Here is a 27,282-nt window from a genome sequence, read left to right on the forward strand (position 1 = left end):
TTCCCCACCAAACTGTTATAACGTAGTAAAGCAGCAAGCCATATTACTTTTGGATTTTAAGTGATCTGCTGATCAGCAGTGTTAGTAGTGTCTCACTTCCCACATAAGAAGCGCATTGCTATGTATATGATTGTAGACAGATCAACTAGTAGCAATTTAAAAGATATAACTATAATTATGCAGATTTTGTGCACTCTTTCTCCAGCACAATTACACTGAAAATAACAAAAATCTGTGTGTCTTTCCTTTCTGTGACAGACTGAAAAATACCCTGTCCAAGATACAGGAGTCCCTAAAGGTAAGTAGTGTGAATTCTGTGTATTAGTTCAGGTGTTGTAGATCTGTGTTGTTACATGCAAAGCTGTTGGTGTTATCCAACAGATTGAAATACTTCCCCCCTTCCCCCCCCCCCCAGGTGTTTGTTTTTTAAATGTAGTGTCTGTATTTTATGGTCAGTTTGGTATACATAACTTTTGAAATTTCCTGACAAAGTTTAGTTTTGGTCCAAAAATCATGACTAGCTATCATCAGAAGATCTTGCTTCTCACCTTGGAAGGAAAATATGGTGCTGCCATCAAAAAAAAGAGTTCAGAGAATTGATGTTAGAGACACAATAATGTTAAAAGGTGGCTTTGAAGAGGTTACCAGTGCCTTCAGGTTATCAGAAATATAATCCAGAAATACCTTCCAGGTCTCTTGCCTCTGATCGCATTCCCGGCCCTATAACTAGTTAACTCTTCATGCTGTCTCTTACTTTGGGCAGATATTAATACCATTTCCTTAGGCACTTAAGGTAGGTACTTTTTGTGCAAGTTCCTGCCTCTCCTCACTGGAAGTGGAGCGAGTGCAGGTTCTGTATTACACTGAAGCTGAGTTGGGTAGTGTGCATATCCCCTTTACGGTTTCCTTGACTGTGGGGTGGGTTTTTTGGCATCCCAGACTTCGCTGTTGGCTTTTGCCCAGGGGACGCACTGGTAGGGTCTCAGGTGGGGCACGCTCTGCAGGGAGGGTGTTCTGCACCCTGTGCCGCACTGTGAGTCTGCGAGGGGGAGAGATGCAGGAAACCAGGCAGAAGCTAGTCAGGAGGGGAACTTTTGTTGAGGATAGTGGGCAATATAACACTGGAGTTAAAAGTTAAAGGGTTATTCGTGGGGCTTGAGGGAGTCAGCCACAGAAAATAAGCATATTCTCAGAAACACTGCTCAGTAGAGAAGTAGAACTAATTTAAAATCATAAGCTAACTTCTGTTTATTTGCAGGCAGATGGTTTGTTCCTTCACAACTGTTTACYAACACTAAAGAAATTTTTCTGTAGCCTTTTTTCTGTCCTATTTTTTTTTCTTTCACCCATGACACTAGGTCCCCCTCAAAATGGATTAGATAATTCCTAACTAGTTAATACTTTCAAAGTCTTGAAATCTGACATTACATGTTTTAAGTATATTTGTCGCACTGTCACGCTATGAAGGTTCGATAGCAAAAACTGAGACAGTAATATAATAATAATAAAAAAGATGTTTATTTCCTCACACAAGTTCTTGGATTAGTAACATCCATTAAAATAATGCGATTACTAATTTAGAAAGGATAACACAAAACCATCAGTTACTAATTTAGAAAGGATAACCTGAAACCGTCAATTACTGCACTATTAATTGGAAGGACTGCTTATCCCTACTTGAAAGCTTTCTTGTTCACTCTCCTAGTGAGAGGGCTCTCGACCTCGAGGAGTTACCTTACCCCAGCGTCCCAGGAAAAGGGGAGGGGGGGGATACTCACGGTCCAGCCGGAGAGGATGGTCAGGTCATGTTCCCGTCCCTGCTCAAACTCTCCTAGCTGCCAAGTCTCTTTTTATACGGCTGGGGCTCTGGGCAAACACTGCTTTTGCTGACTTTTGCGAGTTTCACAATCACAGGACTGTCTGTTTGTCTGCTGGGAGGACCCTGCTGGCGAGGCAAGACCCCAACACCTCCGTATTGCTTCTTCCCTCCGCGGGGGTCCGTGCGGATTCCAGGTGGCAGACTCCTTCGGTCTTGTTAATGCTGCCATTCCGCAGCCTTCCGCATATCAGGCCTTGCGCATATCGGTTGGTAGACGATTTTAGTCCTGTGAAGTCCTCTGTTCAACAGCTTTGCGCACATCAGCTCTTGTGCTATCAGTTCTTCTGCATATCAATTGACAAACTTCAGTCCTGTTAACTCTTCACTCGCCCATCAATATTTAATTGAAAAAGCAAAGCTGAGAGGAAGTGGAAATTTCAGCACTTTCTGTAGAAAGGAAGCAGACTTGTTTTTTTTTTAATTTTAGTTTCTGCTTCCTCTTGCTATGTGTAAAAAGATGTAAGTACTAATATAGCTTAGCATTTCCTCTTTAGAATAGGAAGTGATGCAAATACTTCTTAATGTTCTGTTCATTTTTGGAATTTCTTTTTTCTTTTTTTTTTCCTGGACATGATTTTTAGAAGTATTTCTTTCCCTGCTGTACGTTTTGAAACTTTGAATCAGTCCTAGACAGTTCCTTAGAGGATGCCCTTTCAGTGTGCTCAATAAGAATTAATTTTTGTTTTTATAAAAATACAGACTTCTCAATATGAATCTGGGAGCTAAAAAATGTTACAGATATGCAGGCCTGTTTCTATATTATACAATTTGTTTGCTTCAGATTTAACGTTTGAATAAAAAGTACATAGGCTTTTTTTTTTTTTAGTCAGTTAGTTAATGGACCATTTTAGGACCTATCTTATTAAAGTTCTCAGCACCCTCTACTGATTCTGAATTAAAGCTGAGTTGAGGGAACTTTTCATCTTTCAGGATTAGGCTTAATGTTTATTTCATGTTTTGATTATACAGTAGTTCTCCCTTCTGTCAAATATAGAACAAACTTGACATGCAGTATTTCCACATGAATTAAGTGGAGTTTTGATAACCATGTTCTGCATTTTCAGACAGATTTCTTTTGGTCTCTGGGAGGGGGGGAGTAGGGAAACACCTTCAATAAACATTTACAACTGTTGGTGATGGAACACTATTTGGCTTTATTTCAACAGTCTTATAGAAAAAGAAAAAGAGGAAAATCATTATTTATTTTTTTTCCTGCAAGTGTAAGAATGAATTATGTGAATCAGATCAATTCCTTGAGTGAGATAAGAAATATGTCTCCTTTTTGTTATCTGACAATTCATAAAGATGATAGCTGTTTTTTAATGAGATTTTATTGCTAAATGAACAAACAGCAAGTAGTAATGTACTGATACTACAGAGGCACTCACCATCAGGGAGTCTTCTGGTGTGTGTGCGGAATATAACCTCTGTTAAGCTGCCCATCATGTTTCATCAGCACTTGACTCATGGGATTTAAGCAAATGGTTTGCTAACAGAGACCTTATTAATCATGCAGAATGAAATTTGTTTGCACAAGGTTCACAAGAGGCTTATGCATTGTTTATACACCATTTTGAGAGCTGAAGTGAGGCTTGAAAGGTGAACAGAGTTTGTGCTGTTTCTCTGTACTGGGGAGTTGTTGCCCTTTTCAATGGACGCCCAAGGCAGGGGGTAAACACAGTGTTTGAAATGGATTATTTCAGTGCTTCAGAACCCCCCTGCGTAATAGAGAGAAATAAGATGGTGAGCCTAATTCACAAAGGGGCAGAAGTAAAAATATACACTTGTATAGTACATATTTCAATAATGATCTTTATAAGTGTGATGAAAAAAGCAAAGCAAAAGGAGGGTTATATTGACTTGTGACATTTTTTTTCCAGCCTATTTTGATTGTATTGGTTTGGTTAATATTCTCTTGGTTCTACTCCCGGTCAGCTTTATGAAAGAACGTGACTCTTCCATCAAAAAATGTGTAGCAGTTGTTTTTTAAACAATGGCTACAATAATACTTGATTTCTGCAAGAATTATTTTTCTTTGTACAGTCATGTTCTGCGTGATTTTTACAGTTGCTGCCAGTTTAATGCTTTGGGTTTTTTTTAATCCAGTATTTCCTAGTGACCGATATGGAGTTAAATGTTGTGTGTTAGACATGGGTGAGGTATGTTTGAGAGCCTTACTATTTAAATTTGTATTTGAATGGGAGACCAATGTCTCCCAATTTTTGTCTCAGATGATGAATACCTAACAGATCAAGTTACGTTGGAAATTGCCTCTGTGAACATCAAGACTCTTGCGTCAGATTCTGGCCTAGTTCAACAGGTAAGGAAAATTTATATCTGAATTTAAGCTAAGATCTCTTCAAACTGATTCAAGAGAGCAAGGAATTTTTCAGTAAAATAGACCAGAAATAGCCTCATTTTTCAGGGTTCAGTGAAGTGAGCTCCTGTGGAGAAAAGCAAAGCAAAGGTTATATAATCCTGAACATTTGCTTTGTAGTTTAAATAGGTTTTGATTGATGCACAGAGGCTCTGAAGAAGAGCTGCCACTGGGGTGAGGCTTTGGCATGCATGTTCTCCCTTTTTCTGGCTGAAAGTAGAGCTGGGACAGAGAATAAGTAATGGAGTGAGGAATCCTGGGGTTTGGCCTCCTTGTGTTTTGCCTTAGGAAGCTGTTTGTTCTGCTTTGATTTTTGGGACCCTGCTCTTCCTGTAGTGGAAATGCTCTCTGTTGGTTGTGAAGTCTCACTTTGCCACAGGGTGGGCAATGCTGAGTGATCCCCATGCATCATGGTTGCCATCTTTCAGACAAGTGTTACTTGCCAAATTTATTGATTCTCTTTGGGTTGAGCAGAAAACTCGGAGAAGAGAAATGAGCATTGTCCAGTGAAAAGAATGAAATGGAGTTCTTTATGCCAGAGTCCCATCTGTATTTTACCAGAAACGAACATGTGGGTTTAATATGCATTTTATAGGTGATGGAGGTAACCTTCTTATCATTCTCATCATCAAGAAGAAAGCATTTGTTGTCAGATCATGCCTCTTTTGCTGAAATTGTTATGATGGAGTGACTATACAGATATTTCAGTGTATTAGGGCGTTAATTGGTCTAAAGACCTGGAAAATATTCTGCTTATCTTCAGTCTGTGCATAGGTTTATAGCTTTGATTAATTTTGTAGAACTTGGCTTGATTTTAATTGTAGGCAAAAAATACTCTTGTTTAATAGCTGCATTTTATGGGCACTAACAGTGCATTGCATTATTGCAATTACATTACAAGAAAATGATCTTGAATACGCCTGAGTGCATCTGAGTTGATAAAAGTGGATAATAACCGATGGGTAAAATACCAGTTTTGGAAGATGATGAATGGCACAGATAAGTATGCTTTTTTTTTTTTCTGTGTACTTCTTCTTGCAGTACTAGCCACTCCTGTTGTTTTTATCACAAGACATGAGTATAATGACATTTCTTAAAGGCACTTGCATATTAGCTTTCATAATATGGTTCTAAGTTCCATGACTTCAGTAAGTCTGGAAGATGTTACTGAAGTGCAGCACAGCAACTTAGCTATTGCAAACCAAACGAAAAATACCCAGTTTTCTCCCATTTTTCTTTGGTTGGTTGATTTTATTTCTCTTTAAACAGATTTCTGGAGAGAGGATTTAAAATGTCCTGGCATTTTTTCAGTGCCTGGGTCAGCAATAGTGCAAATACTGCATATTAACTCCATGTAGTTGTGGACCAAGGGAAAGAGCTGATTTTTTTTGTTTATTTGTAGCATATTTTAATCACTGTCCTTAGGCATAGTTAACCAAGAACGCGTTGAGCTGTGATGGGCAGCTGCTCTTCCAATATGTTACCTCTTGGGGGATTTGCTCCTCAGGACTTAATACTCCTCCCTTTTAAGAATTTAGTGGAAATGGAAACAATGACTATAATCAGGATTTTCAGATTTATTTTTTCTTAAACTTAGGATGCTCATATGGCAAGAATGTCAAGTTTGTAAGTTAAAAAGCTCTGTCCAGAGAAAGCTTATCCGGTGCCAGTGGAAAAGCAAACTACTAGAAGATAAAGGCAAGGGTTATCCTGTTGAAAGGTGGCATGTTCAGTATTCAACCTCTCTTGAGCAGAGACCAGTCATTGCGAGAAGAATTGATGTTGCATGTGTGATCCTGCAGTTTTCAGGGAAGAGAGAAATAGCACGCAAATTTTACCATTCCTGACAGTCTTTAATTTTGGAGATACTTCACCACGTTACCTGAAACTGCCTATAAACTGCTTGTAGTGGATTTCTTAGTACAGAAGGTGTAGATAGGAATAGAGTATCTTATTACACTGTATTGTTACACAGTTGGCTCATGTTTGCATGAACAGCCTCCAAGATGCTAAGAGGCATACTATGATAGTTTTGGAAGAATGATGCAATACTAAAATCAACAATGCTTTATTGCAGTTATCTAAGGGGAAAATCCCCTTCTGCTTTCATCTTTAAATCCTCAATAGAAGAAAGCTATTTCACCTGGCTCCACACCTGCAGTTGAAGTTAAAGTAAGGGCAGCTGCAGTTTCCCGCAGTTCTAGGATCAAGGTGCTGTCCTTCCAGTTTTTAGGTGTTCCTCTCCAAATAGTGGTAGAATTGAAATGTTACAACCTGTGTTGTAGTCTCAAGCTGCTAAGTAATTTCATTATGGTTTAATTAGCAGGCAAAAAGTCACTGAGGGAATGGTTACTTCAAACAGGAGTGTTAGATGTGAGCCAGCAGAAATGTTCAAGTCCGGCCATTGTCTAGAAATGCTTCCTATGTATGTAAAGAAGCCTGTAAAAAGCTCCTCCGCTTTTACTAGATCAGTGAAACAGTCCATTACTCTTTCATGTTACAGGTAAAGTTCTTGGGGGTCTCATTATAAAACACTTTAAAATCTTTTAAATCAAATTGTGTGAATTGTTGAACAGCTTTGTACATACTTTATAAATAAAAATCTTAAAGAAACTGTTTTTCATGCTTACAGTAYGAGCTGTTGACTCATAGTTGTGGTTCAGCAGCAGTGTTTCATGACTGTGTACTGGGAGGTCACCCTGTAATAATTGATAAGTGCCCAGACTATCATTTTTCAAACAGTGAGTACTGCAGTCAGTGTTGAATTAACACCAATCAAATAAGGAAAATTAAAAAAACATGAAAAATGTGGGGAAGTGGAAGGAGGGAGTAAGAGCAAATTACTCCAAAGATGTAACTCCATAGCATGTCACTAATAGGGATAACATTGTTCAGTAGATACAACCAAAATGGCAGGTTTGTGGTAACTTAAACAAGGCTTATTTTAGAGCAAAAATGAGCTTAAAGTCTGGAGGTATTTTCATTACATGCTTTGCTGGCATGGATTCCTCAGGAAGCAGCCCCAAGGTTAAAGGACCTGAGACTTCTGCTATATTCACTGGAGAAGCATGAGTATGTGTACTTCTTTTTTTCTGTTAATTTCTTAATTTCTGTTTCTAAATAAGTTTATATATAATGGTAACTAGTGAGAGTGTAAATAATAGGTTAGTGCTAACTGCTTGAAGCACTAGTGCCATTCTGTCATAGGAGTAGCCAAAACACAAAAATGCTGCCTAAAAAGACTGCAGATTGTTGGTAATTTCTCATAGCAGATATGTTCCCTGTCTGACTTTACAAGCAGCTGAAGATTCTTCTAAGTAATCCTCTGTCACTTGTAAATTAGACAAATAGTTACTCTGATGTTTGAATATTTTGTTTTGATTTGTATTTATTTTCTGCTTTTTAGCCAGAAGAAAAAGACTCGCAAAATCATACTGGTGAATCACTTTCAGGTAATAAGTCAGCTTTACTATTCTATGTATTTTATTCCTAGATTTTCTTTGAAAGTGCTTTATTTAAAAACTGCTTTTTGCCATTACCTAGAACTGCCTGGATAATCAATGCTTGTGAAGCTCATTTCATTGCCAAGACATGGTCTATATCTGCTCATCAGGGCCACTTAGAGCTAGCCCTTTGTTCTAAATCGATAATGCAGATCATGCAAAAGACATGTAGACTGTCCGAATACATCTAGTACATCCACCTTTGAAAAAAATCTGTAAACAGGAATCTGTAGAAAATAGAGGCTGGCAGTAGGCAGTGTGGGCTTATCCCATATGGTACAAACTCAGCAGGGGAATGGCTGATATAGAACCCRATTAATCCAACAGTGAACAACTGAGAATTTCCTCTTAATGAAGAAGTTTGTCCTATCATGTAACATTAGAACCATGCAATTAGGTGGGTAGGTCATCATTTTGCTCATCAGTATCTAACACAGGGCACCTTAGAAAAGCAGGATTCTTTATAATGCTTTTGATAGTCTGCACATGGTATAGGACAAGAAGCAGGCTGGTTTAGTTTTGTTTACCTATAATCGTGCCCTATGTTTTCTTTACCCCCTCTTCCCTGCTTTTATTGGAGGATAAAACACTGGCACCCTTGCAAAGCAAAATAAGATGAAATTCAGATAGGGTGCTCTCCTGCCCTTTGAGCTCATGCAGAACTTTGACTGGATTAGACTCATTTTGCCTTGTTTGTGTAACTAAATCCTGGTATGACTAAAGCAAACAATTTTTCTTTCTCACTTCAGCAAGAGCTCAGGGTGCACAAGAAGAGCAGAATAGCTAATATATACCTTACTTTAAAGAACAGCTGCAAGGCCTGTGGAATACCTGAGAGCAGAGACGTCACCAGAACATGTTTTTCTTTTAATAGGGAATCTAAGCATTCATATAAAGTTATGTGTCTGCAGCAGTGTTGTAGCTGCATGTCCTAACTTGTTGAAAAGCTCAGAAGTTGTCTTTAGCCTGCTAAAAAAGCAAGCTGATGAGCAACATTACAAAAATAACAATAGCCTGTTCTTCCCCTAGAAATTAAACCCGGAATGCACACAAAAGCTACAGCCAGCTGAGTTGCTTTCATAAGGACTAATATTCAGAGTAAAAAAGTCGGTATCTGAAGGTCTTTCTGGAATTTTCACACAATCTGACAGTAACCTTAACAGATGCTGTTATTTGTAGGAAAGGGTGGCATTGACTGATTTGGCCTTTCCCAGAGCTATAGTTCAAGTCTCTTACACCAGCGCTGATCCAGCACTTGTAAATTGTGCATCACTGTTTCCTGTTGTTGATTTTTAATCAATACTGTGATTAATGCAGTTCTGTTCTTGCAATGTCCCTTTTTCAAAGAGTTTCATTCCAAGTAGGAGCAGTTACTTAGCTGTACAATGAGGCTGCAGGGCAGAAGTTGTGTAAAGTGCTTCTAGGCTATGTTTGTTATCTACTGTTCTTTGGACATGTCAGACGCTCCCTTCCTTCATAAAGGGGCTGGTTGAGGTCATGTCTGCAGCCAAAACGTTGAAACAGTACCCTAGACTACTGTAATGTTAAAGGCCTTACTTTTTAATCAGAAACAGAACTAGAACTGGTTTCTACATACTTTTACAGGTTATTAATATATAATATAGTCTGATAGCACTGCACTGTGAAGAGCACTGGGAAGATATTTTGTTGTGTGTGGGAGACCTCCAAATGGCAAGTTCTGATATCTAATGCAAATTTTAGAACATATCACCACCTACTTCCAGCAGTGTGGTATTCTTATTTTTCTCTGACATGGAGGAGTGTGTATTTTGTTTCTTTCCATAACATGCATTTAAAGTAGGCTTCTTAGATAGAACAGGGACAACTTCTTTTGTAAGAACCTTTAAAAACACAGGAACACTTTAATTTCATCATCATTTAAAGTACTAGATGTTAGCTGTGTTTGCAGCTGTCAGCAGATATACTCCTGGTGCAAATCTCTCTCTCTTTTTTTTTTTTTTTTTTTTTTTTTTGTAAAGGCAGCAGCTCAGGAGTGTGAAGCCTTTGCCTTTATCCTACAACATGTCTGTAGGAGATTTTAATACAAGTCCCTTCACATAATGTTGGTGGTGGCATAAGCAAATTATGGCAGTTTCCAGGAAGAAAGGTAGTTCCCAAACACAGACACAGGAATATTCTAGCTCACACAGTGGTACAAGTAACATGCCTTTTTTATAAATGGATAAATAATTTTCAAATTATTGTCCTTTTGATTATAGACCTTGGACACAGTCAAGAGAAGTCTTGGAAAGTTAATTTCATGAGTAATTCACATTGGAACATGAATTTGAAAACATCAATATTCTGACTGTTTCAGAAATGGTTCCCAGAAACGTGATATTCTTCAACCCTTTGCGCTTTTAACTTCTTGTTCATGGTGAAACCACAGTAACTCCTAACTTCTCCCCATGTAATGGTTCTAATTGCAGATCTCAAGAAAGCCTGTAAGGAAAATGGCACCTGCTCCTTGTGCTTATTTCGCGCACCGACCATCAGTGACATGCTCAATGATGAGGACTTGTTGTACACTGTGAGGCTAAAGCTGGATCCCTGTCACCCAACAGTGAAAAACTGGAGAAATTTAGCAAGCAAATGGGGGATGACTTATGATGAATTGTGTTTCCTTGAACAGAAGCCACAGAGTCCCACCTTGGAGTTCTTGCTACGCAATAGTGACAGGACTGTGGAGCAGCTGATTGAGCTCTGTAAATTTTATAAGAGGATTGATGTCGTGAAAGTGCTACTGAAATGGGTGGAGGAAGAATGGCCCAAGAGAGGGAACAGAACTTACCAGAATGACTTCTAGGTCAAAAAAACCTGTTAGTCTGTATTGGTTAAAAGTTGGGACTAGGTGCCACTAGTAGATGGGAAGCTTCCCTTTGCTAGAGAAAGAGCCTCTACCAACAGTTCGTATACTGTGTAAACTTTATGTACTGTATACACATATATATGCTATCTGCCCTCAGGGTTGCAAAGATAACCTTCCCAAAGTAAGCTGAATAATGCAGGTTGTATTCTTGAGTCTACAAACACCTTCAGTTTTTTTGCTGCTGTTTGTAGGCTTCCTAAGCAGAAGAGGAATGAAAAAGCCAGACCACTAATTTTACTGCAGCAGTTGTGAACCAAGTCAGTTGTGTGCTGCTACTATTAGGAAAGCCATGATAAAGAGGTGAGTCTCTTGGCCTTGCTGGCAGCCCTTCCACAGTTTTTTACATCTTCTACCTAGTACAAGATGAGTTTTTTTCTTTTCTTTCTTTCTTTTAAGGAAGCTTTATGACACTGGTTTTGGCATAGGAACACCTGTGTGTTCCAAGCAGCAGTTTGGATTTGCATGTTCCAATTAATTTAAAGTTTGAACATCATTTTCAGGAAAACTAAGTTCTGGTTCTCTTTTATAAACAAAAAGAGACATTAAGCAAAGTAATTGCATAGTTTCACATCATTAGGACATATATTTGCTACAAAAGAAATCATGCAGTTCAGAGAGGCTTCCCAGCCCATAACCATTGGGGACAAAAAAGCAATGTTAAAGCAAAAATGCTTTAGACTTAAAATTAGTTTCCAAAGTTTTGAAGAAAATGCTCACGCTGGGTGTTATCTGTCTATCTCAAATGCCTCTCACTTTGCAGTGGGAGTAGACAGCTAATGCCTTACCCAAAGTATATCCTTAGAACTGACTATAACTTTCCTGTTTACAAGCTGTGGTTTTCTTCAAGAGAACACAACACAGTCCTGTGGGCTGACATACTTTCTGTCCCACACAGGAGTAGTTGCACACATGTATGGAATTAACACAAGTTTATGTATTGATTAAAGCCACTGTAATGGGAATTCACCTACAGTCCTGGTGGATTGTTCTTAAAGCGCTTAATGGTAGTTTAGACTGACATTTCCCAAAGGATTATGTCACTTTGGTACTCTGAATTATATTGTTTACATTTAAAATATTTTTAGAAATTGGTCTTTTTTGTACCATTCTACTGAGTTCTAATGTTTAAAAAGCTCTTGAAAAATCAGTAATATAGTGGGCTGTATAAAGTACTTATTGCTATAATGCCATAAGAATAAGAAATGTTGTGACCTAAAAATACTTTGGTTGCTACCCTTACTAAAGTATCTTGGACAATGCTAATATGTACATAGGTGTATATACCAAAGCAGTGGACCGTATGCCAAGATGTGGGACAAACTAGAATGGGATACAGGTTGATACGCTGTTTACTTTCCTCAAGTAGAAATGACTAATTAAGAATTAGTAGCAAAGCTAATGGAAGTCAAAGTAGGGTTGTATACAGAGTTCCTTACTGTAAGCAAATGAGAAGGGACCTCTAGTCATACTGTACTATAGATATTGTGGGGAGTAGTTACAGAGTAGCTGGAAGTAAAGACTAATATTTTCAATGTCAGGCACTAGTTCTGGGGGTGACATAAATTATCTTTACTGCAATTACTTCAAGACGTTGAAGATTTTTTTTCAAGGTGAGAAAAGACCTAAATTTGAGGGGGGGGGGTTGTTTGTTTGTTTGTTTTTTTAAGCATGTGAAAGACTGGAATTTTCATTAACTTTTTTTTAAWTATTACTCAAAAAAGCTGCCACACTTTAGAACAGTATGTTTTTTTAGCCATATTTTTAAGTGTAAATTGCACTGCTATATCTCACAGGGGCTGCAGTTCAGATGTTTCATGTTCCTCTCTTGGCAGCAGGGGTCTCCTGATAGAAGCCTATCAACTCTCACTTTTGCAAATAATCTTCTCGTTTTGGTTAGGAGTTCTGGAATCAGCTTTGAGGATAACTGCTCTGGCTGGGCTGCCTGCTATTTCCAGTACCTACAGAGGCATCCAGTGCATATGTGCAAATAGCTAGTCCAAGCTGATGCCCATACTTTGGGCCTACCATATGCATGATTTAGGGTGATGTGTCTGTTAAGTTGCTCTGCTTAGGGATGAGTGTTGGCAGGTGTGCCAACAGCTTTTCTCTCCCACAGCATACCTCAACTATATGCATGTGGTACAGTTTGCTCTGCTGTAGTAGATCCTGTCCAGCAGGGAGTCTGACTGGAGCCCTCACATAAGGACTCACAATGGGAACATGAAATGATGCAGTGGCATTTCTGAATCAAGAAAAAGTTTAACTGAAATCTGCCCCTTTTCCTGTTTTCTGGCTAAAATCTGTAGTATTTTGAGGAGACCCCATCATCTAGTGAAAATGAGTTCTGATTCCCTGTAGCTCTTGAAAAATCAATATAAGCTGCAAGGATTCATCTGCTGCTTCTGAGAGTTCATATGTGGATTCTGTGTAAATTCAGCACCGAATGTTGAAAATGTTAGCTTTAAACTTCATTACACACTGGATTGTTCATTAGTATACTTGAAACGATCTTAATTTCTTTTCCCTTTTGTATGGCATGAATTGAGATGTACACTTTTTTTTAGTTTTATATCTATTTACAAGGTACTGGGTCTGAGTGTCCAGTTTAAGTGTTATTATATCTCCTGTCGTAATGTATACTTTATTTAGAAGAAATATAGATTGTCAATTTTTTTTTTATTGTGTTTGTTTTCATTTCTTATGTCTAGGAAAACAGCTGTTTTTCCTTCCCTCCAGTCATGATTTTTTTTGGAAGCCCTGAACTATCAACTAGATGTGCTGTGCAAAAACATCCTACATATGAGATGTATCACTTCTTAAACCACCTATGTTTGCAACAGATACATCACTACAGTATGATGTAAGATGCACCTTTTTCTTTCCCATGTGAAAGATGAGTTAATTATAAGATGATGAACAAGGATGTTTGCAGAGCTACTAACTAGAAAGGTGTGAAATCTCCACTGGGTGAACTCTTCCTGAATTAATAACTAATCTGATAACAAAGGTTAGAGAATCAAGTGGACACTGAAGATACTCTACTAGACCATCAGTTTCATTCCATTATATCTTTCTCCTATTCCCACGCCAGACCCAGCCTCCCTTTGTGGACTTTCAGTTCTGCTGGGAAGCTGGCAATAGCTAGCAACCCATTCTGCCATCTCTCTGTCTGTGGGATAATCAGCAGCCTTGCCACCCACTTTGTCTTCATGAGGTATGCCAAACTACTATATTCCTTCATTCCTGCAGCATTATCCAAAAGACAATGAGCCTAGTAATTGTTCTTCAACACCAAAGGTACAGTCTTGTGCTCCAGGAGCCTCCAGTTTCGCTATGAAGCCAACTATGGGGCATTCCCAAAAAGTCAGGGTGACAGCGCCCAGTTGCCTTACTCACTGCATGCATGTTACTTTGGTCTGTGGAGAGGAGTGGAAGATGGTTTTGGGGCTGTCCTTTGGATGCCTATGATAAAGGGTAGGGTAGTCAGCACGGCTCCAGGTGCTTGCTTGAAAGGCAGTTGTACAGAAGCTCTAAAACGCACTAGTTCCTGAAGCACTATTCAGTAATAGAGGGTTGCAACTGTCTGGGGTAACACTCAGTGCAAGAGTCTGCATATTTTTCTACTGTCTCAAACTGACTGTCCGCCACAATTTCAAGTCGGGTTGTTAGCAAGTGAAAAAATGCAAATTCTTACTTCTAGTGGTGTAAGTTAGGGTAGCATCGTTGACTTGGGTCCGAACATAGTTGGAAATTATTCATCAGACACAACAGAGTTGTTTAAATGAGCTAAAAGAAAGTGCATGGCATCTATAATAATTTAAAGGTTGTCCTACTTCTGTGATTTTTACAGCATATCATGTCCTTCCATCCATGAAGGAAAGGTGATTAGTTATTCATAACTGATTTCAATATGTCTTGTAAGCCTTAAGTTTTAGACAGTGGATCAGAGTGCCCTCAGACTTGGGTTGTTGCCTGCTTTGATGACAAAGTGCTTCTCCTGCCCCCTTGCAGCTTGGCTAGTCCTGGCTACCAGGCTGAGGTCAGCTATCAGCCTTAGCTGGGTAGGGTGGCTGAACACAAGGAGCACTAAGAAGAATTTATGCTTAAAGGCAGACTCTGTGTAGTAATTGTAAGCAGGTGCACACCTTGACCAAGGCTTGGTACTGGCTTGATCTTAGCAGAAACTGGTGGCAAAGAGGAGTTGCCAGGCTTGGGAGAGACTTGTCTGCCCACTTTGTTTGGGGGCAATTAAACAGCCAGGCAGACTTGCTAGTTGGTTTGGAAATTGTTCACCCCAGGCTGGGTTGAGCTCTGGTGAGAGAGCTGATCACCACAGTGCAGGGTTTGCCTGGGGATGGCTGTTGAGAATGGATTTGTGCAGAAACCGAGGCAGGGTGAGTAGAATTTGATGTCCTGCAGGGGAGACTTAGAGACAGATCCTGCTGCAAAGTGCTTAGAGATGCTCTCTTGAATGCTTACATATTTTTATAAATATGGCCCTTAGGGTCTCTGTATTTTGCCTTTGTAAAATGATGATTCCCAGTTTCAAAGGCAGGTCACTGGGGATAAATGTATGTTGGTTATTAGGGTAATGCGAGTCACACGAGAATTTTAAATGTGAGAAGGATAGAGCAGCGCAAGTTCTGTTAGGGTGAACTTAGCAAGGTGAACTTTGACTTTTCTGTACTCAGACATGAGAGAGCATTGGTATATTGGTTTTAGGCTTGGTTTACTGGCCTTCACAGTGCAGCATTAAAACTGTAGAGATGAGAAAGAGGTAGCTTCTGACAGAAATGACTAGTGAGAAGTAATGTCTATGGTGTTAACTTCCTCGTGCCTCCGATTAATGTTAAAGTAGTTATCTTGACTAAAAATCTTTGTTCCTACCAGCTGCATCTTTCAGCCTTCTTGAGAAAAATACAAAAACAAGGCCAAATGTGTTAATAACTTTAAGAATAAATGAGCGTGTTCTGTGTATTTCTGCCCTAAATAGATCTTCAACTTAGCATATCTAAAGAAAGGTTTTTTCCCTCTTTCCCTCTAAATTAACCAGTACATAGTTTGAGAATACTTTTTGTCTCCAAAAATAAACAAAATGCTGTGTTGTTGACAACATGAAGCACACTTACACAGCTAAAAAGATTCATAACAGGAAGAGGCAGGATTAGAATGAGAAAGGGACACCCAAATTCTTACGCTAGCAATGATGCCTGAGGTTTTTTCATGTTTATGCCCAGTATATGTGAGCTTCCAGCACTTCTCTCGAAATTCAGTTCATTTATGAGCCCATAATAGTTTATTAGATTTTTTTTGTCCTAATTTACTTTTGTCTCTAACTTAATTTCTCTGCAAGCTGAGAAACTTGGAAGCCTACTGAAAGTCTATTCCCCTCTAACCATCAGAAAACACCTACCATCTCGTGGTGAGAGGTGATATTGCAGCCCTCTTGTTTCTCCCTTGAAAATGCGGCAACACTAGGGGAAGGTGAGCACATCTGTAACTGCAGAGACCCCACAGGGAGATCCCAGGAGCCTGCAGGGAGGCTGGCGGTGTAGCTAAGGCGTGATGGTGCCGTCCTGGGGATCTCGGCTGCGTTCTTGGGCTCGGTCACAGCKCTGGTTTAGAGCCCATCACGCAGTTCTTTGTTTTGCACAGATGCAGGCTGTTTCTTGTTTTTAATCTGCCGCTGTAGGTAGGGACTGAGGTGCTGCATTTGTGTACATCTTGGCACAACCATCTTTTGGTGAGGGGTAATGGGACAGGCATAGGCACAGGTTTGCTCTAGTGCCTGTTGCAATGCAAATGAAGATGTGATCCTGACTACTTACAAAAGGCTAGAGCGTTATGTCATTGGTTTCAAAAAGAGGGGGTGAGTATGCTTCATGTGGCCCATATTCTGGGGAGCAGTTTTCAAAAGGAGCAGTGACTTCCCTGTAACTCTTGCGTGTCCTTTGGTCCTTGTATCTGATCTGTATCTTGTTTGTTCATATGCTTCTCTTGAACCTTTTGCTTTAAAAGGCAGGCACTGCAACAAAAAGTTAGAAGACTACTTGCTACTCTCTGAAGTGGGAGGAACATCTTAAATTTCTAAATGGGCTGAAGTGCAAACCCATTTAAAAATGGGCTTTTAATTTTGTTCACTGTGATTTGTGAGATTTGTTCTTCTAGGCTTTAAAATAAAAACTGGAAGACCTGAATGATCACTGGAGCTAAACATTAACATATCAAAGAAGAGTTATAAAAGGCCATTGATCAACTTGCAAGTAAATAACATCTGAACCAGCTGGGCTATCAACTGACCTATTTTAATGTTGCTGTATCAAAAACTGATGACTCATGTCCACTTAGTATCTAGTTAAAGCCCTTCAAATAAGCTGGGGGAATAATTTCCATCTGAAATTGCTGTGATGCACAGGCAGTTCCACTAAAGCTATTGAATACACAGCAATGTTAGGCTTTTGAGAGCATATGAAATTCTTACACATAAAATTCCTACTGAACAGTACAGTGTGCTAGAGGCTTTATCCCTCTGGTCTGTTGTACAGTATTAATTAGGGGAAGAAGTTACAGTTAGTCAGGTACCACTCAACATAAAAAGAAGATCAGGTGAGAGTAATGTCCACTGGGCAGATTTCTTAATAAGGGCTAATGATCTTGAATACCTAATTAAGAAGCTAGATAATGTGCATGTCCATCAACTTTGGGTGAACACAGATAAACTTGTCATAACCCATATGTTTGATCTGCTACCAGACTTGCCAAAAACTCTTGATGAGACCTGCAGAAAGCCATGGCGATAATATTGAATGGTCATGGTGGGGCATTATCATGACTTATAGGCAGTATACAGAGCAGGGAGAAGCTTCTGGTTCTCAGCAGGATGTTGGTTACAGGATATTCGGATAGTGATTCATGAAAGYGCACTACATGCTGCCATGAATTGTTGTGGAGGCCGAAAAGTGCCAGTGGTCTAAAAAGGAATTGGGCAAATTCATGGTCTGTTTGTTAAGTAAGATGGTGCAATTGCGATCTCTGGTTCAGAAAACCTTAAACTGCTGATGGCCAGAGGCTGAGCACGTGGTACTTGGTGCTTGGCTTGTTTCTAACTCTGCTTCTCCAGGCAGCTCCTGCTGACCACCATTTGGAATGAGCATGGGTATGTAGCCCTTCGACTTGAGACAGGACAGCCAATCTTGCCTTAACCACAGTGCAGAACAGCAAAGCAGATGTCTTATACCAGCCTCAAATGAACAGCAATACTTAGGAAGCTGTTACGGTGCTGTATGCTTCAGAGAAAGGACAAATGTAGCCATGGAGTTCAAGCTGCACCAAGCTGCAGGGCAGGCCAATCCTGTAAATAAGCATGACTTTGTTTGGGCTTTGGTATGTAGGCCAGGAAGAAAAGTAAATGAGATTTATCTGAATAACAAGAGACCATAAGAAGCCTATTACAGAAAGTGCTGGATGTGCCTGAAAAGGAATAGCAGCTGCTTCCATAAAAGGAAGAGTGGTGTTTTGACTTGTAGATAGGAGGAGAGATGAATAAAAGGCACCCATGAGAGGGCCTGCAATATGATTATTTGTATAAAGTCCAGTGACTTTTTTTTTTTTTGGAAGTAGCTCACCAGTAATTGGAAGAAATTTCATGATTGGAATGGTGTATAAAACACTGGGCCAGGTAACTGTCACTAAGCAGGTGGTCACTTGGGCAATGCCTTGCCGCCCGGAGAGGTACAGGTCATAGGCTGAAAAGAAAGGACAGGGGAGCTCCTCAAGAAGTCTYCTTTGGGGAAGTAGGGCTGCATGTAATCACGTACTCTGTGGCACTGCTGAAAATGAGGAGGGACTGGAGAGCAGGAGTATGGAGCTGAATTGAAGTGGGTAGCTGAGGCAGGCAGCAGAGTCAGAGCATGGCTCCAGTGGCTTGCACTGCTCAGTGCAGATGGCAGCGCTGCTGGGGCTGTGCAGGGTGGATGTGGCCCTGCTGTCTGGCAGAGAAGATGGCGGTCCCCACACTGGAGGAGTGTGGGTGTGAGGCGAGGGGTTTGCTGCAGGTGGTAAGCAGACGTAGCAGCTCCTTTACCAAGAAATCATATGAATGTGCAAAATATTTTGTGTTTGTACCTGTTGTACTATTCTTTTTTTATCCAATAAGGTGGCATTTCTTAAGCCACCTGATTAAATATGTGAGAAGTAGAAAGCACGTGCCACGTCATTAGTTTACTTTARTTTTCCCGCATTTCTGGGTGGGTTTTAACTGTTACTAGCATGGCCTGAGTTGCTGCCAGATTACACTAAAACATGCTACAATTATACAGGTACATATCAAATCCATTTTTGTTGACACTAGACTGCTTTCAGTGAGCATGAATTTAAGCATTTCATTTATCTGAACTAAAAATTTATTTCCACTATTAGACCCCATCACTTAGATCCAGAAGTTCTGTGTAAAATGGTGCCAGACACCATCGGTCTGTCTTAATGAGGGTTGTGGTCTGACACTACACTGCCCAAGTGCTAGAGTCAGTCTCTTTTCCTGAGTGGAGAAGAAAAACAAGATGCAAATGGAGAGCTGAATATGTAAAACATCACGTTTCAATTTTCAGTGAAGCAAGTCAAAGCAGTTCTTGGTATTCAAGAAGAAATAGGTAAGATTTAGAAATCTCCTAATTATCACTTAAAATGAGCAGAAAGTTCGTAAAGGCTGTACTCAGTAGAGCTGCTATGGGAGCAGCTGATGTGCACTGATGGCTCCCTGTGTTGCTGGTGTCCTGCAATAATAGTCCCCCCCTCACAGTTCTTGTGGTTGGGGCAGGGTGTAGGAAAGGCAGGTAACATTTCTCAGGGATAGTAGAGTCCTCCCTCAAATGCTACCCTTTGGCCAAGAATAGCTTCGAAATTTGGTTCAGCTGAAATTGTCTGCCTGTATCTTGACGCAGCACTTCTGTTTCTTCAGCAAGCAAATTTCACTGGAGTATAGAAAATCAGACTATGCTGACAGGAAAATACACAACCCCAGCAATGGCTGTATGCATAGTAATTCAGTGAAGTTCTAATTTTAAAACCAAAAGCCTGAATTAGACTCAGACCATAGAAATAAAGGAAGATTTTTGTGATTACCTTCATAATTGCCACCAGTAAATGTTGTTAAAAATAGCACTGTCACATGAAATCAGCAGGAAAATCACAGTCTATAAACTATCTAAATAAATGTAGTGTGGTGCAAGGCTACTCAGCCTGACTGAGTCATTATCAGTGGCATTTTAGTTTTGAAAGCTGAAGTAGGGATTTTCCTTTAAATGTCATAAACCACCTATGACTCAGCCCTTAAAGAGGTGATCAGCATGTTAATCAAACAACTGTTTTGCTTTAGTAAAGAACTGGTGCACACTTTAAATTAGTTTACTACTTTTGAGTTGTTTCTTCTCAAAAGTAGAAGACCTCTGAGCCAGAAGGAGTAGAAAAATTTTATTTTCTGTAGTTCTTCTAGAAATACTTCCACTTACTGTTCTTCCTTCCAGTATCACTACTTTTTTTTTCCAACCCTTCATCATCTCTCTTGTCCCTGTTGTTTGACCTGAACTTTCAAACCTGCTTTAAGGTTGGTTTCAATTACTGAAAAGGATTTCACATGCTTATGTTGGTTTGGGTTTGTCAAAATTTTTTACTCTTTAATCTAGTGTGTCTTGGAATAATAGTTCCAAATAATTCCAAAGTTTTCAAAGGAAAACTAACTTGTAGTTCAGCCTCTAGGACCTTTTCTTAATTCTCTTTTAAAAGTAGCAATGGAATTTTGTAGAGCAGTTTCATAGCAGGCTTTTTGCTATCACCTGATTACAGACATTATTTCTTGGTACTCTCTCAAAACTATGTATGACTCTAAGTATGATATCTTTCTCCAAGCAGTCTGCTTTGCAGCTGTTTAATCAGAATAGATACTTCTGCAATTCTCCTCAAAGGAAATGTTCTCATCATACCTTTCTGTGAATGAATCCTTCAGACTTGATATAGTTAAGGTGATGTAACCTTAAAGCAACTATCTTGCAACTATTAGCAGAATTCTAGCAAGTAAATATGATGTGGTATGTTTATTATTTTGTGCTTAGCTCTCCTAACACACTGATTGGTTGTGGAATACAGAAAGACTGGCTATTATCTAGCTAAGATATTTAAATAGTCCTGTGACAAGAGTGCCTGAATACCACTCCAACTTTGCTATAGGCATGTGCACTGCTTTTTGCAAGGCAAAGTAGTACTGTAATGCCTGCAGTTGAATAGGATATGGTGATTTAATTTTGTGGGTTTTTTGTATTGCAACCTTCATTTTTGTGCTTGTCTTTCTCCTGTACGCAGCGTGAACAGGGAGAGCTTTAAGAAAGCAGTGTTTCTTGGATGCTACATGTTACGAGCCAGAAATCTCATAGGGACTTCATTGTCCTATCTGTTGACTAGATCAAAACAGCCAAAATTGGACTTAGTAAGCCATTTTCAAACAAAGCTCTGTTATTGCTCAGTGTTCTCCCAAGAATGAAGGAACTGGCTGAGAAATTACTTGACTGAAATGTTTTCTTTTCTTGATTGTCAGCTGATTCCTAAGTTTCCTTCAGAGAAAACACTTAATTCTTGAGAAGGTGAGCATCTGGGGACATGGGAGGGTAAAAACACTGCCTTAGGGGAGGGTATAAGATTTTCAGGTTTCAGAAACTCCTCATCCCTGGGAGACTACAGGGTCTGCTCCTGGGACTGCACTTCAGAGACTCGATGTAAGCAGCAATGATGCAATCAGCTTAGGAAACTGCAGCCAGGTCTGGTTACAAGGGATACGTGCCTTGCTAGGAGGAGACATGGTTAGGCTGTAATGGGGGATTTAAAGAGGAAACATAAGGCATAGAGGAAGTGAAGGGTTTTACTTGGGGAAGCTTGTGGGAGTATAAGGAATTGAATTAAATTTGGGGCTTCATAGTTACTTTAGCACTAGTAAATTAGAGACTGCTGGGGCATATGCCTGACATGGGGTCTCTGACATAGTTTGGCCTCGCGTAGCTGCAGTCTCTCAGATATGACCTGAAGATGGCTCAGGAGCTAACCCAGCCCAAGAAATGGTTCCAGTAGGCAGAATGGGCCACTTTAGTGTGGTCCTCTAACCGTATTCGTGCACATCCCTCCTCCCCAAGTCATGTTGAATACACCCTTGGTGTCCAATTGCAACACCACTGCCCTAGGGCAGCAAAGCAATTTCTCCACTGGAGGTAGCTGTCAGTCCTTGGCAGAGAGAAAAGGGAGCCATATGGGGCTGGGAGCAGGTGGCAGGCTTGGCTGTGGTGTGTGTGGGGCTGTTGCAGGGCTGAGGGTAGGTTTGGCTCTGGCCAGATGCCCTGTGGCATCTGTGCCAAGGGGGGTTTAATAGCTGGCATCAAAGAGATGCTGGGGAATATGCTTTGCAGGGGGAAGAAACAGTCACTGCCTCAGCAGACGGTTTCCCACAGCAACTGCAGCTGATTCAAGCAGCAATGGCTGGAGACTGCAACACCTGGCTGCTGTCAGAGCAGAGGCAGTCCCTGCTGTGCTTACAGTGCTGTTGCAGTAGCTATGTGATGCACAACTCTGCCAACCCTCCCCATCTCTCAGGCAGACACCAAAACCAGGGCTGTGCTACCTAAACCTGCACACAGCTGCATCAAGCCTTCCCAAGCACTGCTGGACCCAGCATGCACAGCCAGCAAAAGTGAACTTGGTTGGTTTACAGGCAGAGCCCTGAAATATGCTCCTAGCACAGTCCCAAGGCCACCCCAAAGGCAAGAGGTTATTATTGTTCCCTTTTGGATCGGCTCTTGCCAAGCCTTGGCTGCTCCCTGGCACCACCCCAGCTCACAGCCAGACTAATCTGGGTTACCTGAGATTTGTGTGGGTCTGGCACAACAGGGAGGGAAGATCCACATTACTGCTGGCATCCTGGGAGGAAGGTAGGTGCCACCCAGACCCTTGAATAAGATGGGCCCTGGATCCAGGGAAGGAGCAGAGGTTTGGAGCTCACCACAGGGGCTTCCCCAGGWTTTGGGGCTTCCAGTAGGGCACAGTGTTCACAGCTCTTAAGACACCCAGCTGTTTGGCAGGAGGCAGCATGGCCTGCTCCCCCTCCGCAAGCTCTCCTGCTGGTGTGGTGGTAGGGGTCCCAGGGCAGCATGCCTGCTGCATTAGGGGAAGTGATGGTAGAGGGCAGGGGCACGGTGCCCCTGGCCCACTATTTGAAGTATTTTTTTGCAGGGCAGGCCTCTTTATGGGATTGCGAAGTGTTGAGGCCTTCCATTTTGGGGAGTTTTGGAGGATTTCTGTGGAGTGATGGGGACTGTAGATCTGGCATAGACCAAGGTGGTGATGGGAAGGAAGAGAGAGTACCAGCAAGCCCTGGTGGTGGTGGTGACCTGTGTTCATGAGCTGTGTTGGGGAAGGACAAAGTCTTTTAGAGAACCATCTGTGTGCATAAGATGGAGACTGGAAAGACGTCGGGGAGGGAAAACACCAAGCTCAGCGAGTGAGAGGGGGCCAGTACCCAACAACAGCCCTGTGGCTCTTCAAGTGAGAGGCTGTGGCCAGAGATAGGGAAGAGGTGGCAGAGGATGCTTGTCTCTGTGTGAGCACACAGTGAGAGCAGGTTCAAGGAGACTGCTGAAGGCTGCCTGCATGAGGAGTGTAGAGCGAAGGAGAGAAGCTGGATTTTTTTTTTTTTTCTTTCTTTTTAGCTACTCTAAAGGTCAAACTAAATGGATTACTGCTGGAGCAGTTGTGGGGAAACTGGTCCTGAGCCAGATGAGCACAGGTAGCCTCATGGATGTCTGTCTTTGCACTGTCTCTTAGTGTGCAGGAGCTGGAGTTTCCCAGTCCTGTTGCAATTAATACTATCAAAATGACTTGCCAGAGCCCTAGCAAAGCTTATGCAAGGTTTATGTGCAAGGTAATGTGCACAGTTTTGGCCATGCTGGCATCCAGTCTGCATCTCCAGTCTGCTTTGTGGCAGTTGGCAGGCTGAATGCTTGTGCCCCAGAGGTTTGGCAGGGTTCTGCTGATGCAAGTGTGTAGCCTGTGCTTGTCAGTATATGGTTGCGTGATCCAAGATTGCAGAGCTTGTGCCACCCAGACCCCATGCAGGTTGGTACCTGCAGAGAGGAAGGGGTTCCCCCTCCTCTCCTTGTTGCATGGAGGGCAGCTTCTCAAGGTCTCTGGCATCACAGCTGTGGCCTGGTCCTGTCTGTGAATATTTCCAGGTCACCCTCAGGGTGCCACAACCAGTACCCTTGGACAGGCTGGTGCATGGGTGAGGGGGAGTGAACGATGCACAGGCCAGACTGGGCAAGTTGGCCTCAGTACTGGAGAACGTTCCTAGGTCCATTTAATTGCCTAGACATAGTCCTCAAGTCTCGCAGATGAATCTTTGTCTTGCTCTTCCCTCTAATGCAATTCCCAAGTGGTAGTCAATGTACTCACCCCTGTCCTCCTCACACTTGGTCTGTCAGTCTGCCACAACTTACTGAAGTACTACAGTGTGGATATGTGTGTGTGTGTGATTGGCGCTAGAAAGTTTCTCTGGTCACATGAAGTTGGGGTAAAGTGATGGAAGGAAGCAAGGAAAACATAGCAGTTATTTCCTACAAAAAAGAAACTTAGTACTACTATATACATTGACATGGTGTATTGAGTAAAGACTTCAGGGAGCTTGGTATAAACAAGTAGCTCTGTTCTGTCACATTGGCAGATGTGGCAACAGGGCAGCTGCTAAAACTGAGCTGTCTTTGGGCACATGGGCAGTGAGAGAGGGAAGGATGCAAGAACTAGAGAGCATGAAAAGGCCATGAGTACGTGCTAAAGTTAGAAAAGAGAAGTAGGAATCTATCTCAGAGTAGTGAGCTAGAAAACAGATTCACAACCTGCAAATAGAAACCACTGTTGATAGGAAATAAAATTCCTAGTTGTTCAGTGTTTGTAGAGGAGAGTTTGTGATGATCCTCCCCTCAGTCTTGGGGGTTCTCTCATCATCATCCTGTCCCTAAGCCACCTAAGCTAATGCTCAGCTGAAAGTCTTTTTGCAGTTGTGTTGCATACACAAAAGCTCTTCAGAGTCTTTGAAGATTTCTGGGATACCCACAATATACTGGAGGATGATCAGCTGGAGCCTGCCAATCTTCCCTTGCATTATGGGTTCAGTACAGCCAGTGGTTGTAGCAAGTGTTCAATCAGTCAGCTCTATCACTAGACAAGACTTGAAGAGGAGAAAATGTTTACTTTACAATGTAAAACTATGATAATCAAACAAAGGTACAAGAAGACAAAATGCTGATATGCATAAGAAGATAGAAGTTCCATCATCGTGGTCAAGCTTCACAAACTAACTGTAACCTACTAAAGGTTTGGTAGACTCAGGAAAGGTCTAGGTCCTTCATCTTTTTTGCTCTTATTACTACAGTGCCTGGAAAATGTGTGCTCCTCTGCTCAGGGTGGGATGGTCAAGCCTGTTCATTCGTGTCATGTGAGATGCTCCTTCCTCACTGCTTGTGAGTGGGAAAGGAAGAGCCACATAATAATGTCAGACTAGGCCACCTTCTTTTGTGGATCTCTTGATTTAACATTGATGTTGCATGTTAGCATGTTCATGGCTTCAGATCACTTTGCTGTGTAGATGGCCTCCTTAAAGTGGTAAGCTTCATAAGGTACATGGTGCAAAAATTTAAAGGTATACATTTCAAGCATTTAAATATTTAGCTTGCTACCATTTGCAGAGAACCCACATAAGACAGATAAAAGACTGAGTTGAGAAGCCAGCGCAATGTAACTCTCCTTTTATGAGATTTTTTTAGACTTAAGGAAACACTGTCAGGGAGCAGCAAAGGCTGGCTGCTCCCTAACGGAGGGTGAGCCAGGAGTTGGGGGGTGTGACAGGGCTGCCAGGGCAGGGGCCTTGCTGGCCAGGACCCAGTCCTGCAGTATCCAAGTGAGGGAGCAGGGCAGGCCTGGAGGTGGTGGCCATGTCCAACCAAGAGTCCACATCATAAGGCAGTATAATGGTGATGAGGCAGGTCTGAGGTCAAGTCAAGAAGTCAATACACAGGTCAGGGTTAGGATCAGACCCAGTGATTGTGGGGCAAGTCCATAGTGACAAAGCAGGGCCACGGTCAAGCCAGGAAATCAGTCCGTGGTTGGGGGTCTGGATTAATGGGGTCCATAGCCAGGAATGGGCTTGACAGTGACTGAACTGGAGACTGATGCTCCTCTGACATAGCTCAGGCAGGGATTGATGGCCCCGGGCTGAGCTGAAATGGGGTCCTGGGCCCATGGACAGGGTGGGGGGAGGCCTCAGGAGAGGCTGGTCAGGGCCAGTAAGGACTGTCAGTGCCCTCAGGGCCCTGACAAACAATGATAATACACCAGATTGTGGAGGAGATGTGAAATGTGGTTGCTTAAAGCAACAGCATGCTAGACATTAATCTAGGGGTCTGTCCTGTCCTTATGTCAAAGTAGTATGAGGATCTCAACTATATATTGCTTATGGTTATCTATCAATTAAAATACATATTTTTAGCTGTAATCTTAGAAGCCAGGGCTAGGGTACTGAGTATGTGAAAGTGGTGTGCAGAGATAAAGGAACTTCATATTCAGTGCCAACGACTGCGAGGTGCTGTGATATTCAGCAATGTGGGAGGGAATGTGGTATGTAGCTGTGGCTCTGGATTAAAGAAGATTATCAGTGTCCTGTGGTAACACTTATATTGGTCCTCGGACACACAACATGAAAAAACTGGATCACAAAACTCTATTTCTTTCAATTTCTTTATGAGAAAATGACTAAAATGAAATGGCTAATGCACTGCCTACTTCTACCACGAGTACCCCCAGTCCTTATTCTGCTTCTTCTTACTGAAACCCCCCAAAAGGACTTTATCTCACCTAAGAATTTGGAATTAGCTGACAAATACTAGGTAAGAAGTTAAGGAGGAGAAGACAAGGTCAAAGGCACTTYGGGGGAAAAAGCACTCTAAATTCTGATCCTGTCATTTATGATATTGCTGTATTTTGCAGTCTCTACAAAGAGAAAGGAATTTAAAGTTGAGTTCAATAAGAAGTATGAATAATGAATAAAACTCCTATACATTCCCTAAGTAAAAAGCTAGAGTAATTCAGTTTCCTGGAACAAATTGTAATTGCCAAGCACTTTCTAGTACTATCATTGTGCAGTCTAATTTGGTAATTTCTTACACATATGACTCCTCAACTCTCTCCTGGAGTGTCAGATGTTCTTGTGTACCTTCAACTAAGCTTTTAGTGTATATATCATTCTGGGAAGAGACTACATCTCAGCTGTGAAGCCAAAAACACCTATTTATAGACAGACTATGACATATGTTGTGGGAATCAAACCTTACCAGGAATTAGAGTCAAAAGTTCAAAATTAAGTTACATTTCCTAATCAGTTGAATAATGGAAACTTGTGGATTTTGCCAAACAAAAGAGGAAAGCAAAACTGGAATAATCTAGTTCTATGCAATGTTCTCTCTGTTCTCTGCTGCAAAAATGTTATGTGAGAGGGATGCAAACTAGTTTTCTCTTTCAACTTAGCTACAGTGTGATTTTATCACTTGCTGGG

At 41.3% G+C, this 27,282-nt stretch overlaps 2 protein-coding genes across 14 annotated transcripts in view; both read left to right on the top strand.

Annotated features, from left to right (window-relative positions):
• EDARADD (EDAR associated death domain) overlaps positions 1-13,444 on the top strand; it is a 28,024-nt gene extending 14,580 nt beyond the window's left edge. For 7 of the 13 annotated variants that reach the window (XM_026085140.1, XM_026085141.1, XM_026085130.1 and 4 more), the window contains 4 exons: positions 259-298; positions 4,084-4,199; positions 7,663-7,708; positions 10,210-13,328. In XM_026085140.1, the coding sequence (XP_025940925.1) occupies positions 259-298; positions 4,084-4,199; positions 7,663-7,708; positions 10,210-10,586 (579 nt within the window). In that variant the 3' untranslated portion in view covers positions 10,587-13,328. Of the gene's footprint in view, positions 1-258; positions 299-4,083; positions 4,200-7,662; positions 7,709-10,209; positions 13,329-13,357 lie in introns of those variants that run through there. The other 6 variants (XM_026085138.1, XM_026085139.1, XM_026085132.1 and 3 more) reach the window with 3 other exon arrangements.
• LGALS8 (galectin 8) overlaps positions 13,406-27,282 on the top strand; it is a 31,450-nt gene continuing 17,573 nt past the window's right edge. Inside the window, 1 exon segment of the mRNA XM_026085128.1 lies at positions 13,406-13,509. Coding sequence (XP_025940913.1) covers positions 13,477-13,509 — 33 coding nt within the window. The 5' untranslated portion in view covers positions 13,406-13,476.

The sequence above is a fragment of the Apteryx rowi genome, unplaced genomic scaffold (genome assembly GCF_003343035.1).
Source record: "Apteryx rowi isolate R43461 unplaced genomic scaffold, aptRow1 scaffold_66, whole genome shotgun sequence".
NCBI classification, from domain to species: Eukaryota; Metazoa; Chordata; class Aves; order Apterygiformes; family Apterygidae; genus Apteryx; species Apteryx rowi.